The sequence below is a fragment of the Calonectris borealis genome, chromosome 1 (genome assembly GCF_964195595.1).
Source record: "Calonectris borealis chromosome 1, bCalBor7.hap1.2, whole genome shotgun sequence".
NCBI lineage: Eukaryota > Metazoa > Chordata > Aves > Procellariiformes > Procellariidae > Calonectris > Calonectris borealis.
The window spans coordinates 164395255-164413095 of NC_134312.1; the positions used below are offsets into that span (position 1 = coordinate 164395255).

At 41.3% G+C, this 17841-nt stretch overlaps 1 protein-coding gene across 2 annotated transcripts in view; it reads right to left on the bottom strand.

The window, feature by feature from the left end:
• The window catches only part of GPC5 (glypican 5), a 769104-nt gene that overhangs the window by 493118 nt on the left and 258145 nt on the right, over positions 1 to 17841 (bottom strand). For both annotated transcript variants that reach the window (XM_075138505.1, XM_075138510.1), the window contains exon 6: positions 15646 to 15766. In XM_075138505.1, coding sequence (XP_074994606.1) covers positions 15646 to 15766 — 121 coding nt within the window. The remainder of the gene's footprint in view (positions 1 to 15645; positions 15767 to 17841) is intronic.

The following is a 17841-nucleotide window of genomic DNA, read 5'->3' on the forward strand; positions in this document are numbered from 1 at the left end:
TGTTCTTCAGGAGCTATCTTTTGGAAACTATTAATAATTACACTTTTTACGTCTTCACCTCAGAGGATGAATTTAGGGGGGAGACAGGATGGGACACTTTCTCCCACTTGTTCACCTTCCCCTCCATATCTTCAGAAACTCCTTTTTCTTCTATCCTCTTCATGAAGACGTCTACAATATTCCCTGAGAATTTTGAATACCCTTGGGATGTTCAAACGAGCATGTTCATATTGCTATGTCTTCTGAATGTGGTTCAGGCCTTGTTTAGAGTTAAACAACTATTCAGGAATACTGTCCAGAGATCAACCCCAGCAACAGATACAGTGACTACTCAAACCCCCACGACAGGCACTGTAGCTCCTTCAACCCGCACGGCAACCACTGTGGCTACTCAAACCCCTGCGACAGGCACCGTGGCTACTTCAACCCCCACAACAACCACTATGGCTACCCAGACCCCGGCAACAGTCACTACAGTTACCCCAACCCCCGCAACAGGCACTGCAGCTACCCAAACCCTCGCGACGGGTACTACAGCTGAACCAGAGGACCAACCGTCGCTGGTATCCATCGCCCCTGTACAGAAGAAGAAATCTTTGAAGCGGAAGTCAGGTCGTGTAGAAAAGGATGATGGAAAAGCAGGGCCATCACGAGGAGGGGAGGAGGAAGAGGAAGAACTCATAAACGAGACGGAAACCACCCGATCCTTATCCCTGAATGAGTTGCGAGATATGCGGAAAGATTTCGGCCGTCGTCCAGGCGAGCATATTGTTACCTGGCTGCTCCGATGCTGGGATAATGGGGCCAGTAGCCTGGAATTAGAGGGGAAGGAGGCCAAACAACTGGGATCCCTTGCTAGGGAAGCAGGTATTGACAAAGCAATTGGAAAAGGGACACAGGTCCTCAGCCTCTGGAGGCGACTGCTGTCAGGCGTAAAGGAAAGGTATCCCTTCAAGGAAGATGTTATATATCGCCTAGGCAAATGGACCACTATGGAGAGAGGTATCCAGTACCTGAGAGAACTAGGCGTGCTGGAGGTGGTTTATAGTGACCTGGATGACCCCCTAACACCCAAAGATCCAGATGACGTCCAGTGCACGCGACCCATGTGGCGGAAGTTGGTACGGAGCGCACCAGCATCGTACGCCAGTTCGTTGGCAGTACTGTGCTGGAAAGAGGAAGAAGCACCAACGGTGGATGAGGTGGTTAGCAGACTTCGGGATTTTGAAGAAACTATCTCCTCCTCCCTTGTCTCGGCTGTGGAGAAACTGTCCCGGGAGGTCCAGCAACTCAAAGAGGATATGTCTTATTCCCCACCTGTACGGACCAGTATCTCAGCCATTAGGAGTCAGCGTTTTTCTCCTCAAGAGAGAGGATATAGAAAGTACACACCACGGGGCACCCTGTGGTTTTACCTGCGTGACCACGGAGAGGACATGAGGCAGTGGGATGGAAAACCTACCTTCATCCTAGAGGCACGTGTACGTGAGTTGCAAGGAAAAACAATCACACAAGGGGGTTCTCCCAGGAAAAATGCTGCTCCAGTTGTCAGGAAAACCCTGTCTCACGACGGTCCAGTTTCCAGTGAACAGTTCCCCAGACAGAGTAGAAGGGCTGATCTTACTTTGGATTGTAATTGCAATGAAGAAATTCTTGACTCACGTTTGCAAGAAGTGAGAGACGGATACTATGACCAGAACTAGAGGGGCCCTGCCTCCAGCCAGGTGGAGGAAAGGGACAACCGGGTTTACTGGACTGTGTGGATTCGATGGCCTGGCACATCAGACCCACAGGAGTATAAGGCTCTCGTAGACACCGGTGCACAGTGCACCCTGATGCCATCAGGCTATAAAGGGGCAGAACCCATTTGTATTTCTGGAGTGACAGGGGGATCCCAAGAGTTAACTGTATTGGAGGCCGAAGTGAGCCTGACCGGGAATGAGTGGCAGAAGCACCCCATTGTGACTGGCCCAGAGGCTCCGTGCATCCTTGGCATAGACTACCTCAGGAGAGGGTATTTTAAGGACCCAAAAGGGTACCGGTGGGCTTTTGGTATAGCTGCCCTGGAGACGGAGGAAATTAAACAGCTGTCCACCTTGCCCGGTCTCTCACAGGATCCTTCTGTTGTGGGGTTGCTGAGGGTTGAAGAACAACAGGTACCAATCGCTACCACAACAGTGCACCGGCGGCAATACCGCACCAACCGAGACTCTCTGATCCCCATCCATGAGCTGATTCGTCGACTGGAGAGCCAAGGAGTGATCAGCAAGACTCGCTCACCCTTCAACAGTCCCATATGGCCAGTGCGAAAGTCCAATGGAGAGTGGAGACTAACAGTAGATTACCGTGGCCTGAACGAAGTCACGCCGCCACTGAGTGCTGCCGTGCCGGACATGCTAGAACTTCAATACGAACTGGAGTCAAAGGCAGCCAAGTGGTACGCCACCATTGACATCGCTAATGCCTTCTTCTCCATCCCTTTGGCGGCAGAGTGCAGGCCACAGTTTGCTTTCACTTGGAGGGGCGTCCAGTACACCTGGAACCGACTGCCCCAGGGGTGGAAACACAGCCCTACCATTTGCCATGGACTGATACACACCGCACTGGAACAGGGTGAGGCTCCAGAACACCTGCAGTACATTGACGACATCATCATATGGGGCAACACAGCAGAAGAAGTTTTTGAGAAAGGGAAGAAAATAATTCAAATCCTTCTGAAATCTGGTTTTGCCATAAAACAAAGTAAGGTCAAGGGACCTGCACAGGAGATCCAGTTTTTAGGAATAAAATGGCAAGATGGACGTCGTCAGATCCCAACAGATGTGATCAATAAAATAACAGCCATGTCTCCACCAACTAACAAAAAGGAAACGCAAGCTTTCTTAGGCGTTGTGGGTTTTTGGAGAATGCATATTCCAAATTACAGTCAGATCGTAAGCCCTCTCTATCACGTGACCAGGAAGAAGAACGACTTCAAATGGGGCCCTGAGCAACGACAAGCCTTTGAACAAATTAAACAGGAGATAGTTCATGCAGTAGCCCTTGGGCCAGTCCGGGCAGGACAAGATGTGAAGAATGTGCTCTACACCGCAGCCGGGGAGAATGGCCCTACCTGGAGCCTCTGGCAGAAAGCACCAGGGGAGACTCGAGGTCGACCCCTGGGGTTCTGGAGTCGGGGATACAGAGGATCCGAGGCCCGCTACACTCCAACTGAGAAGGAGATATTGGCAGCATATGAAGGGATTCGAGCTGCTTCGGAAGTGGTTGGCACTGAAGCCCAGCTCCTCCTGGCACCCCGACTGCCGGTGCTGGGCTGGATGTTCAAAGGGAGGGTCTCCTCCACACATCATGCAACCGATGCTACGTGGAGTAAGTGGGTCGCGCTGATCACACAACGGGCCCGAATAGGAAACCCCAGTCGCCCAGGAATCTTGGAGGTGATCACGAACTGGCCAGAAGGCAAAGATTTTGACATATCCACAGAGGAGGAGGTGATACGTGCTGAAGAAGCCCCACTGTATAATAAACTACCAGAAAACGAGAAGCAATATGCTCTGTTCACTGATGGGTCCTGTCGCCTTGTGGGAAAGCATCGGAGATGGAAAGCTGCTGTATGGAGTCCTATACGCCAAGTTGCAGAAACTGCTGAAGGAGAAGGTGAATCGAGTCAGTTTGCAGAGGTGAAAGCCATCCAGCTGGCCTTGGACATTGCTGAACGAGAAAAATGGCCAGTACTTTATCTCTATACTGACTCATGGATGGTGGCAAATGCCCTGTGGGGGTGGTTGCAGCAATGGAAGCAGAACAACTGGCAGCGCAGAGGTAAACCCATCTGGGCTGCCGCGTTGTGGCAAGATATTGCTGCCCGGGTAGAGAACCTGACTGTAAAAGTACGTCACGTAGATGCTCACGTACCCAAGAGTCGGGCTACTGAGGAACATCAAAATAACGAGCAGGTGGACCAGGCTGCAAAGATTGAAGTGGCCCAGGTGGATTTGGACTGGCAACATAAGGGTGAATTATTTATAGCTCGGTGGGCCCATGACGCGTCAGGCCATCAAGGAAGAGATGCAACATATAGATGGGCTCGTGATCGAGGGGTGGACTTGACCATGGACGCTATTGCACAGGTTATCCACGAATTTGAAACGTGCGCTGCAATCAAACAAGCCAAGCGAGTAAAGCCTCTTTGGTATGGGGGACGATGGTTGAAATATAAATATGGGGAGGCTTGGCAGATTGATTATATCACACTCCCACAAACCCGACACGGTAAGCGCTATGTGCTCACCATGGTGGAAGCAACCACCGGATGGCTGGAAACATACCCTGTGCCCCATGCCACTGCCCGGAACACCATCCTGGGCCTTGAAAAGCAAGTCCTGTGGCGACATGGCACCCCAGAAAGAATTGAGTCAGACAACGGGACTCACTTCCGAAACGCCCTCATAGACACCTGGGCCAAAGAGCATGGCATTGAGTGGATCTATCACATCCCCTACCATGCACCAGCCTCTGGGAAAATCGAACGATACAATGGACTGCTAAAAACTACGCTGAGAGCAATGGGTGGTGGGACATTCAAACATTGGGACACACATTTAGCAAAGGCCACCTGGTTAGTCAATACCAGGGGATCTGCCAATCGAGCTGGCCCTGCCCAATCAAGACTTTTACGTACTGTAGATGGAGATAAAGTCCCTGTCGTGCATATGAGAAATATGCTGGGGAAGACAGTCTGGGTTACTCCTGCCTCTGGCAAGGGAAAACCCATCCGTGGGATTGCTTTTGCTCAAGGACCTGGGTACACTTGGTGGGTGATGCGAAAGGATGGGGAGGTCCGGTGTGTACCTCAAGGGGATTTGATTTTGGGTGAAAATAGCCAGTGAACTGAATTTTGATGTCAACTGTTACATGATATTGTATGTCATTATTTCTATGATATAGCAGTGGTATAGCAGTGAAAATCACCCAGATTAGTGAAGAATGAACTAACTCCAATGAAACCGAGCGAAGTGCAACGATGATAGAACTGGACGAGCGCAGCAGTACCGAAATGAGAACTGGCTTCAGGATGCAACGGCCCAACACCGCACACCATCTCTTCGGCCCTGAAAGACTGTTATAACAGATGGAGCCCAAAGTCATGGACTAAATGAACTCAGTGGACATTTTAGAGGGATAGTCCATAGACCGAGGGAATGATATCTGTGCGTGCATATATATATATATGTGTGTATATATAAAGAAAGATAGTGGTGGTTAATTGAAATGTATTAAAAAAGATGTGAGACCTAAGCACGACGTAAATGGTATGGAATAAGGGGTGGATACTGTCCTGGTTTTGGCCGGGATAGGGTTAAATTTCTTCCTAGTGCTGTGTTTTGGATTTAGTACGAGGAGAATGTTGATAACACACTGATGTTTTCAGTTGTTGCTAAGTGCCCTCCTAGTCCAAGGACAGCTCCCGTGCCTACTGACTGAGCTAGGTACACAAGATGGGAGGGAACATAATCAGGACAGCCAGCCCAGCTGGCCAATGGGGTATTCCATACCATGTGACGTCATGCTCAGTATATGAAGGGTAGGCGTGATCCAGGAAGTACCGATCGCTACTTGGTTATCGGTCAGCGCGGGTGGTGAGCAATTGCATTGTGCATCACTAATTTTGTATATTTTATCATTATGATTATTATTTTCCTTTTTTTTTCCCTGTTCTATTAAACTGTCTTTATCTCAACCCACGAGTTTTTTCTCACTCTTACCCTTCCGATTCTCTCCCCGTCCCGCTGGGGGTGGGGGGAGTGAGTGAGCGGCTGCGTGGTATTTGGCTGCCTGCCAGGTTAAACCTGGTATACTTTAACCTTTAACACTGTGTTAAAGTCTAATAAGATTAGTGATATTCTTATCATTTCTAATGTGATAAATACCAGTGAATACCAGCATCACAAAAAAAAAAATCTATTAGTAGGATATGTCCTTCCTATTTTATTGTCTGTTATAGACAATTCACTTGCATTTTGGTTCATTGTCAACCTGACCTGTGAATGTAAAAGACAGAATGAATAATGTTGTTTGTACTGCAAGTAACCAAGGCTTGTATGCATCTCTACAAAGTCCAATTACTGTTCCACATGAGAAAAAAAGGATGTGGTTCTTCAATCATAAGAAGAAAGACTCTTTACACAAACCCAGATCTCATTAGGCAGGACATTTGCAAGCTGAATTCCTAAACTCATTTCTAGTTGATTATACACTAAGTGGCATGGTTGCCTTTGCACAACAATGGATTCTATAAATGACAAGGCCAACAACAAAAATATTCTGCAACACCTCTCCCTAAAACAATCCTCTGTTGAAAGTATTCAGAGACAAGCCAGTTGTTAAACTGGCATTCACTCAAAATTAAGTGCATTTCCTATACCAGTTTTCTTCTCCCTCCTCACAAGACATCACAGAGGTTACATAAGTTATCCAATTAAAGTATGAAATTAGGCATTGACAGCTTCCTCTCCCTTTAATACAATTGAAATAGACAATAAATTTAAGGAGGTTTTTGCCTTTTTTTATAACAACGAAAAAACACACATGCCCCAAAAATATCCCAAGCCATTTCGGATGAGAGATTCTCCCAAACCGGGTAGCTAGTTAAAAATCTGGCAATGTATATATACTGTCACACGTTATGCAATACGTCACATCCATCTATACAACTAATGGGGAAACACCTCACTGCAAAAATAAGGTATTTTCTATTCTCTGATGAAATTATAGAAGAAAGCAAAAATGTCCAGCCTTCACAAACTGACCCCTACGCTTCTGTGGAGCCCACCAAAGTTAATGAGAGGTTGAGTGAATACCATTGTGACTGCTGCATCAGGGCCCTGAAGCCCTCTTGAACTCTCTGGTCTGTTCTATTGTATATCAATATATATATTCCCTTCCTTTTCTACATTGGGATTGGGAATTAAGGGCATCAGAATCTCCTTTTCACTTTCAGAATTGCTACTACTTCCATGGGGTAGGGGGACAAACCTTCTTGTTTTCTTTGAGATCTATAGCCAAAGTTATGGGAAGTTTGAAAGAAAGTACTAAAAAAATAAAATAAAAAACCATTTTTAAGATAGTCAAGGAGCACAAACCATAAATTATAAATAGGAAAAAAGAATTTCTTTTCCACAGTTTTGCAAATAGTAAAGTAGGTCATATTTTCTATAGTAAGCATCACAAAATCTGTGCCCCAGATCATATTGTTTGTCATAGCTATAACTCTTCCAAAATCTCAAAACTCTGCTTCACTTAATATTGTACTTAAAAATGAGAAGACAGAACAATGTTCCCGTTTTGCTAAGAAACCCTAACACAAGCAGTTTTTACCAGCTATAACAGCAAGCAATTTAGGTGCAAAATAGGCTTTTGTAGAGAGCATCTGCACCATAATGAATACTTCGGATAGTGTCACAATCCACCTAAGTAGCTAGAAAAGGCTGTCTTGTTTTCTGTGCCACTGTGTCTGCACTAAATGGATAAGAATCGATAGTATCTGTCTGTTGCAACAATGTGGACGTTTTCTCACTGTGTACTGTGCAGTGCTTTATAAGCAATGGAAAAAGAAAAATTAGCAAAAATACAAACGTTAGGGATTTTAATTTTTTTTCATTTAGAGTTTTACACAAATTTGAACCTTAAACTTAGTTCCCGAAAGCTTGTACAATGTACACTCTTTTCCTTTTGTTATTCACATTAAGAGAAATCAAAAGCTTTTCATTTAAGCACAAATCCTTTTTAAAAAGATACTACACAAAAATGAGGACTGTTAGTGAAAAACAAAACAAACCAGGAAAAAGATTATTGTGTTCTATTTAAATTACTGACAAAAAGGACTGTTGTTCTCAATTTACCCCCTCAGCATCCCAACACTGGGAGATTCATGGGCTCAACTTCATGCCCTCCTAATCACTTTTTCCTTCTCTGCCTTCCACCTGTAAACCATATGTAGGTTTGAGTTTACACATAATTTTCCAGTACATACAGTCATCTCAGAATGTTCATATAACTTTTAGTGTTTTGACCTACGAATTTAGAAGGACCACCTTTGTGAGCAACAGAAAGGGCATAAACCTTCATTATCATCACAGAACTGTGAAGAAAACCTTTTCATTCCCAAGAGATACAAAAGTATCAGTGATCCTGCACTCTAATGTGTCTTTTTGAGGTTGGAAGTTGAAGTGTATTTTAAAAAGAGGAGGGTGAAACTCAGAAAATAATTTTCCATCTCATTTCTAGCTGTTCAATATCTTTACAGAAATTATGCCATTATCCTACATGCAATGGTAATACTCAGGTATTTAACATATCATCGGCACCAGCTAGCAGTCAGAGCTCAAGACAATACAGTGTGATAAGCATGCTCTCCGTAGATGTGCCAAAAGACAGGAACAGCTCACACAACAGATGTGAAATAGGCTTCTCTATCAAGTAGGAATATCCTAATACAACACGTCACTCTAATACTCTGCTATCATGCCTTGCCAAAGATGGAATTTGTCCAAGGGATTGATTTGTGCTCCCTCAGTAAGTTTGCAGACGACACCAAGCTGGGCGGGAGTGTTGATCTGCTGGAGGGTAGGAAGGCTCTGCAGAGGGACCTGGACAGGCTGGATCCATGGGCCGAGGCCAACTGTATGAGGTTCAACAAGGCCAAGTGCCGGGTCCTGCACTTCGGCCACAACAACCCCAGGCAACGCTACAGGCTTGGGGAAGAGTGGCTGGAAAGCTGCCCGGAGGAAAAGGACCTGGGGGTGCTGGTTGACAGCCGGCTGAACATGAGCCGGCAGTGTGCTCAGGTGGCCAACAAGGCCAATGGCATCCTGGCCTGTATCAGAAATAGTGTGGCCAGCAGGAGCAGGGAGGTGATCGTGCCCCTGTACTCGGCACTGGTGAGGCCACACCTCGAATACTGTGTTCAGTTTTGGGTCCCTCACTACAAGAAGGACATGGAGGTGCTGGAGCGTGTCCAGAGAAGGGCAACGAAGCTGGTGCAGGGTCTGGAGCACAAGTCTTATGAGGAGCGGCTGAGGGAACTGGGACTGTTTAGTCTGGAGAAGAGGAGGCTGAGGGGAGACCTCATCGCGCTCTACAACTACCTGAAAGGAGGTTGTAGTGATGTGGGTGTTGGTCTCTTCTCCCAAGTAACTAGCGATAGGACGAGAGGAAATGGCCTCAAGTTGCGCCAAGGGAGGTTTAGATTGGACATTAGGAGAAATTTCTTTTCTGAAAGAGTGGTCAGGCCTTGGAACAGGCTGCCCAGGGAAGTGGTTGAGTCACCATCCCTGGAAGTATTTAAAAGATGTGTAGATGAGGTGCTTAGAGACATGGTTTAGTGGGTATGGTAGTGTTGGGTTGACGGTTGGATTCGATGATCTTAGAGGTCTTTTCCAACCTTAATGATTCTATGATTCTATGATTTCAAAAAGACAGTAACATTATAGTAATTCCATAAATAAAACAAAAGAAGGAGCCAACACATCAAATATAAAAGGGAGAGCCAACAAATCACTGGGGAAAAAATTAACATAATCAAGATACTGAGCTATTCTGTACCTAACTTTGCAGGATTGTTCTAACTTTGGAAGAAACTAAAAAGTGAAAAAGGCAGTAAAAATGAAATCTAAAGCAAAATTAACATTTAGATATGCATTTGTAATATGAAAAAAAAAACCCAAACTTGTGAGGCAGTCTTTCCTATTGCAACAAAAATAATAAATAGGCAGTTTAGGAGCAAACACAGCTGAAAGCAATTCCAACACCAGTGAATGTTGAATGGCTGTTGCACAAAGTGCACTGAAATTTTACTTCCCAATTACATCTATGGGGTATCTGTTATTGAACGGTGCAAAGTGCAGGATACAATATATCAACAAAAAAACATTTAAGAAGAGAAAGGAAAAAATCTGTTTTGAAAGTGAGTCTCCAAAAGCATGTTACTGAAGAGTGTATCAAACTAAGACCCTAAGTGTCTGAGACTGTTAAATGCTGTACCCATGAGAATTCACTCATTCCATAAGAAAGAATTGCATTTCAGTCATCAACAGAGACATCAGAATGTATAATTTGTTAAATTTATACAGCAGTTTGAACTATCCTAAGAGGCACAGGGATTTTAACTATTAGATGATTATCATAACACTAAAGAAGGCACAAACTTGATATCAGTGATCAAAGGGAAGCACAACTGCAAGTGCCACATCTTGCATATGAATAATTTCAAAACATGGTTCTTTGTATGTGCAGATGAGGACTCAAGTAATGTATTCCATCACCATTTCCAATATGTACTTGAACAGCTCTTGCGAAAACACGTATTATTTTGCCTGTGTTGTAGTCCATTGAAAAAAGCTTTCAAATACACAGCTGGAAAGTTTAGTTGTTAGTATGACAAATCAGTGTCAACACAAAATCTCACCTCACTGTTTTTGTAACCTTTTTGAGCTAGGTAAATGGGTAAATGATGGCATGGTGAAACATAGTGCCTACCACGCCATAATAATGACCAGTAGTAAATTAGATTGTCACCTACATTTACTGTTTTATGAAGTATTGGCCTCTATTCACTTAAAGGATGTAGGCGTCACTTCCATTAGTGGCAGTTTTCAGCCCTTTGTGGAGAAAGTAAATGTTATTCCATGTATATCAGCTAGCAGTCCAGTGGTATAGCAGTATAAGGTGGGATCCCTTCCAAATAAGGAAATAGGAGATCATTTATCCTAATAGAAGCATTAAAATTTCCAATATAGTAAATAGAGTGGCAGGTGCCTCTGGAGATCTCCAGAGGGAGATTTGTTCTGCCTAATTTAGACAGACAGACAGGGGTATTTTCTACTTGGCAGGATTTCCTAAAATTAGGAAGTCTTTATTTCACCTGTAAATACGAGCTCCAAGTAACATCTATTATTTTCAAAAGCAGTATCTTTTTGAGATTGTTTTCTGAAAGAAGACAGACATTGAAATGACCAAGGTCCAATCGCCTGCAATCACAGCACCAAAATATCATACTTACTTCATAACCTCAGAATTTGCACTTGCAGGAAAGACAAATGAATCGTGTTTTTAAATTATAGGGGAAGAAAGAAAAATAATTACCATTATTATTGCCGCCATATGCAACTGACTTTGCTTATCATGATTGCCTATTAGAGTGATAGCTGCAGATTGCAGTACATAAGAGATTATGCACTGAACCCATTATTATTTGCCTACCGTGAAGATAAATGAATTAAGAAGAGCCCATCATTTAAAACTCTCCAAAACACCAGTCTGTACAAGTAAGGATTTTTACAAAAGAAGGTGACTTTGCCAAGCCATTTTCAGCACTGACTGGTTCAGCAGAGTTCATGTTAGTTCCCCTAATTGCACCTTGTTGCTGTGAATATGAACCTGTGGAGTCCAGAGCACAGATTATAGCAGTCAGGGTCCAATGGAATCAAAAAGTTATATTGATTTTTGGTAAATCCACTATCTACAGAAAAAGAAGGAGGATTACTGTGAATCTCTCACAAAGCACAAGTGCCCAGAAACCACAGCCTGCTGGGAAGAGATACTCTCCCTTTTGCAACAAGTTTGGTTACAGTGGTTTAACGTTTTTAATAGAATAGAACCTAGAAAACAGAGTCTGTTTAAGGATTTTATGTTTACATATTTTAAAGCCGATTCTTTGCTTGGGATTTTTATGCACTTCTATATCTACCTTGGAAGAAAAGAGGAGATACTAGGATTCATCTGTCTTTTCTGCATGCAGGGCAGAATGGTCTTTGATCTGTTTTCTTATCTACACATTAAAGATGAGTAGGAAGAGAACTTTAAGATATCTGTTCTTCTTTTGCTACTTGATAATATTTAGTCATTTGTACAATAAATATGTACAGTCTGATTTTCTGAGACCTCACTGGGCCCTCCCTTAAATGGGCTCTCCCTTTACATCTCAGAATATTCATTTCCTTCTTACACTCATTCTGGGATTCTTGAAAGTAAGAAGGGAAATTTAGAGTAATTGGTGAGAAAAGGGGTCATCTGCTTTGATGACAAAGAGGAAAAAAGGTTTCAGAAAACAATGAAGCTTTCTAACAGAGTTTTTCTACCCTGGATTTACTAGAGAGAATTACTTTTTCTGGTCTGGAAGGACAAAATGTAATCAGGATATATTTCTCAATCTGAATTAAATTATGTATTGTAAATGCAAAACTGGTCATCCCCTTCAAATTAGTCCTTCTATAGTTTAATCATCTTTTTTTTTAACCATTAGAAAAGAATATATAATCATAAAATGAGATCTTTTTTTTAAGAGCTCCCCAATGTATCTTCACAAGTTCCTGGCTGTCTGAATTGTACCTAAGATCTCTGAAATAAAAAAAGGTCATTTCAGAGAAATTAAAAGCCAACTAAACAAACAAATTATTCTAAGTACTTCAGCTCAGATACCAGCAAAAGCAAAAGGCTTCATTTTCAAGTAGACTTTAAATTTGTTTATGGTTTGATGATCATGTGGTCCAACATAGCCTTTGAAAAAGCAGAAGGTAGCATTATAAGAAGATCCAGTGCATATGCTAAATTTCTCCTTAGAAAATGATACATTTCTAGTTTGTGTGTTTGAACTGACAACCTCTTGGAAAGGGCTCAGAAACATGACACAAGGGTGAAATCCTTCAGACCAGACACCAGACACCAACTGGAGGTGTCTGCAATGTAGATGCCAACATGTGGTCAATGTACCCAAACTCCTTTTACATTGTGCAAGACTAAAGAACTACTGTTCTTCTTATCCTGAAGCATACATTTACATACGGCCAAATGATCAGCTCTCTAAGGTCCATGACTAGATCTACATGTAAGGGAAGCATAAACACCTAAATGCAGGTGTCTGATTAAAGAACTGAATGCCATCCCTGCTGCAAACAAATGCCACAGGTTATCACTGATTAAATTACATTTCAGTGCATTTCACCATGTGCACTGTGAGAAGTACCAGAAGCAAAGCTTCTGATTCTTTGCCGTGTATTGATATTTACAAAGTGGTAGAGACTCTTCAGTCCTGAAGGCCTTGGTACCATGACAGGCTGTACAAGCAAAAGAAAATCAGGCTATATTTACCACTGATACACAGAGCTCTGACTGTGATTGAGAAGGAAGGACCATATCCTATCATGACATCGTGAAACAGAGAGAAATGCTACTTCAATATCTTGCATCTTGAAATGTTTAAAAGCTGATGTGAAAAGTCATATAAACGTGAATTACCACTCATTTCCTTTCTCCTAAAACAGAAAGCAAATGGCTACATACAAAACACAACTGAATAACAAAAATGTACTTGTTTAGCAAGCAAGGTTGCAACAACATGGAATTTATATAAAAATATGTATAGTTGTCTACACAAATAGCAAGTTCTATATCACCCTGCCAATCTGTGTCACCTTAAAGCTAAATTAAAGTATATAAACTTTTACAGATTTCAGGAATGATTAGTTCTGAAAAACAGGACAAATATGATTTTTTTTCTACTAAATTAGATATTTAAACTTTTGCAGTGCTGTAATACTGCTTGGATAGAGTGCTGGACTTAAGTATGACCCTATCTCTGAAGCAGCACCACAATCCATTAAGGTTCCCTTATTTAATCTCTCCATCATAAGCTTAATATGTGATTCATCTTTTTCATATCACAAAGGACAAAAAGGTGATCTTTTGTGTTTGAATCTCTAATTTATGCTCTCCATCCTCCTTTCCCAAGCAGTAAATGGTAGAGAAGAAAGCTTTTTCTGCAGTTTTTTCAGCCCTTTTATCTGAGAAAAAGCAGTTATATGTTGGGTCTCTACAGAATTTGATGCTCTCTTCATCCCCTGATCCTATTTCCATACTCAGAGCTGCAAGAAAGGAAACTATCCCATAGAAAGATAACATGTTTGGAGGTTAGTAAGACTTGCAGTATGTAAATTATATGTCCTTCTCCCCAAGACCCACTCCAGTCTTTTGGGACAAGGGCAAATAAGCTTTCAAAATGAAATACCTTATAATGTAATTGTTCTATTCCACTCTTTTAGATCCTCACTTGAGGAGGAACAACACAACTCCTAGTCTCTAGAGGAAAACAACACGACAAACCATACAGTGCAGATTTAATATCAAAGAAGGAGGACATTCCTGATAGACGAAAGACCTTGAGACTTACCCAGTAAGATTTGCAATGTTTTTCTTTGCACAGTAATTTGTAGTTCTTAATTAAGTCATAGCATCTCTTTGGAGGGAAAAATTGTATTCATTTTCTCACCATTGTAGTCACCATTTTAATAAAGAAAGAGAGGCAAAAGCATGCTGAAGCTGGAGGGCTACAGAAGATATTTCTTTTAAGGAGGAAGGAATAACGATTGCCTTTGAACTTCAATCTGGATGCTACTTCTCCCAGAAAACAACGCTACTGATGGAAAAGAAATTTTTCTGTTTCTTTTCTATTTCACCACTCTTTCCTTTGTTGTCAGAGAAGAGTTATTTTTCACAAATAGAGAAATAAGAACCAAGAGAGTTTATGGTGAAGCTATCAGTAATGTTAGAATGGCTTGCTTATTTCAAATCCAGAAACCATTTGGGAAACCGTATTTAAAACCTGCCAAGAAGATGGAGAAACAAAATTAAAGTAAGTCCTTAGATGAAACTGAATGTAATAGGCAAGGAAGAGCTGTCTAATATCTCTAATTCTCAATTCTCATGTTTGGGGAATGAGGTAGAGAGGGGGAGTGGAGACCATAATGGTGCCAAGCTTGCATGCCCTCCCTAAGTAGCCTCTCCTTGTACCAGTGCAGATGACAGGATACTGGGTTAGATGGGTCACTGACAAGAAATGCCAGTAGAACATTTCTTATCACTGAGTCAGAGCGGAAACTTATATTTTTAAACTGAAATACAGAGTTGTCAGCAAAATAACTGTTGGGTGCAATAGAATCAGGTTTTTGTCCTGTAGTTCTGGCTATCTGTGCATATAGATACAGCATGTAACAAAAGAAAACTGCAATCCTTTAAATGTATTACAATACAATGATTGAGCAGAACCATACTGGAATTGACTGCCTTGTAAGCCTTAAATTTAGTAACTCACAGATATGTACATCAGGTAATGAACACTAACTCCTTTAGCAAGCATGCTATTTTTGTTCAAACTTCCTAGTTTTTCTATCTGGCATCTAAACAAAAAACCCCGCAGCAAGACTGGTTAAGAAAGAACCCAGATTTAGTAAAGAGGGAAGAGGAAAATTATGTTTTATTGTTTTTTAAACATATGCATCCAGTTAATATCCCTAAATTATACTGTTTGTGCTTCTGTACACTTGTGGCAATGCTGACCTGTGGTACTCACTGTGGCCCAGCTGTCAAGAGTCTTATTTCCTACACTCATCTACCATATGCAAACCTTTTAACTAGATCATTTTTAATAACTGAAGTGAGACCTCTGTAGTGAGACAAGTAGTGTTTTGGTGTTGACGTGCACTGAGCAGTAACTTGAATTAACAATTAACCTTTAATGTACAGTAGATTAATACTTTCTGTACTAGAGTGGTCTTTGGTACTATACTATATCTATAGGTAAAAGCAGCTTACCTGAATAACATGTTTCAGCTTGTCAATAATTTGACTTATTACAGGATCTGTTCCCTTCACTTTTACTTCTGGATTTGCAGACTGAGCTTTGATTCCACTGCCAACCACACGATGAGTATAGCTAGTTTAATACACAAACACATATACAAAAATGGTTTAGTAAGTAATTCTACTCTCAGAGACTCATCTTCTAGTTCGTATTAACTCTCATGGCATCAACATTCCACTTTAATGAGATGCATTAATTTTGTGCACATATTTTTCACAGAAAAGAAATACAACATAATATAATTACTACATTCCACAAGTTGTATTATTTATTATAGCTTTAATTTAACTACAAACTTTAACAAGAAAAGAGTTATCTACATTTTGAAGCAAGAAACATTCAGCCCTATGCATGTTTTTTTGTGTGTGCAAAGACTGTCCTCCATTTTGGTTTTGCTAAATACAAACTACATGGTGATTGCCTAAGTGCATGACATTTCAGGTTTTTGAAACGAACTCCAGATTCTACACGCACTGTATGTTCAGAACTACACCTGAAGTTTCCTAGTGTTTTTGTGAATGCACATGCAGACAGATAGATTATGTATTGCAGGACAACAGCCAAATTGTGCATAAATTATTTAGCATTATATAACTGATATAAGTACAGAGTAGGCCAAAATTTACTTAATAGACAGATAGGTAAAAAAGAAGCAGCAGAAACCAGATATGCACTCATTCAAGAAAGAACTGCTATAGTAAGTAGAACATTGTTTCTAACATATCAAAACTCAAAATACAGAGACTAAAATTAACCACATAGCAGAATTCTGTGGCTTATAAAGATGCAATTCTTCATACATCTTCCCGTATTATATGTAATACTCAAGTTATGCAAGAAAAACTGAATATCTACCTTCTCATCACAGATACTGTACATTATGCAAATACCCTCCATATGTTAGGTTTTGTCTGCATACTCTACAAGAGGATAGCTCTATATATCTCTGTCTCAAAAATATTTTGCCAGCTGTTGCGCTGTAAGAAAAAGAAAGGAAAGAACCCTATCAGGAAGGGAGTAAAGAAATGCCTAATTCCTGCCTATTAGATCTGCATATGAGCATAGACAACAGAACATATTCAAATTTTGCAGAATCAGTTTTATGAGAAACATTGCATGCCTTCTTAGCTCTGCAGAAAACTTTCCATGTATGCTAAACAATGAACACTTCATTAGAGCAAGGTTGCCACATAACAACAATATTTTGTCTTTGATCTTTGCTTAAATATCACCTTAAGTGAGATTGAGGATATTCCTAACGAAGCGTACACAGACCCAGATACCATTCCTAAAAAGACATTGGCCATGCTCATAGATATAAATTAACCCTGTCATACAAAATGACTCTAAGTTTTCCATAGGTCCCAGAGAGCACAATTTGCCTTCTATATGTGTGACAAAAATTAGTAGCTCCTTTAGGCATTACAAGAAGATACTTTCTGGACTACAGGTTCTGCAAAATGCTTCAAAAGTGAACTAATTCTGAGGCTCAGCAAAATTTTCTCTGACTTTTAAGGTATTAAGAGCCAGCAGTCTTTCATCGCTTAATTCCTCTAAAGCATTTGATGTCACACAGTAAATACTAAAATTCTAGACCCACATACAGCTCTGCATGTGCTATTTAGGGCAAGTGTACTCTCTATTTCTTCTGCATGCAGTCAAGTTCACTGGAAGTAGATATAATATCAAATTTAAATTCAATTATGTATCAAGATATCAGAGCAATGATCACCTAGGATTAGTCACAAGTTAAAGACTCCAGCTTTATTCATCCATTGGAAAAAATAGTCAGCTGTATACAATATTCAGGACACACTGTATCGGCTAAAGGTAAATACTAAAAACAATAAGCTCATTACTAAAAGCCATTATGGAACCATTTACTGATTCACTAGACATACTATTACTTGGAATAGATGTTAATGATGCACAATCAGGACAGCAAGGCTTAATGTACTTAATGATGTAGTTCACTGGAACATGGTAGTTGAAATGAGTTTAAAAAAATCTTCATAGCATGAATGGTTCATATTCTTCACAAAGTGGTATTTTGGTTTATAGCAGACAGCTTTTTGTGCTGTTTTGTAGTGATGGGGCAATTTGCCAGCTTGTAGTGATGGGGTGAAGCTTTTTATAGAAGTGTGTAC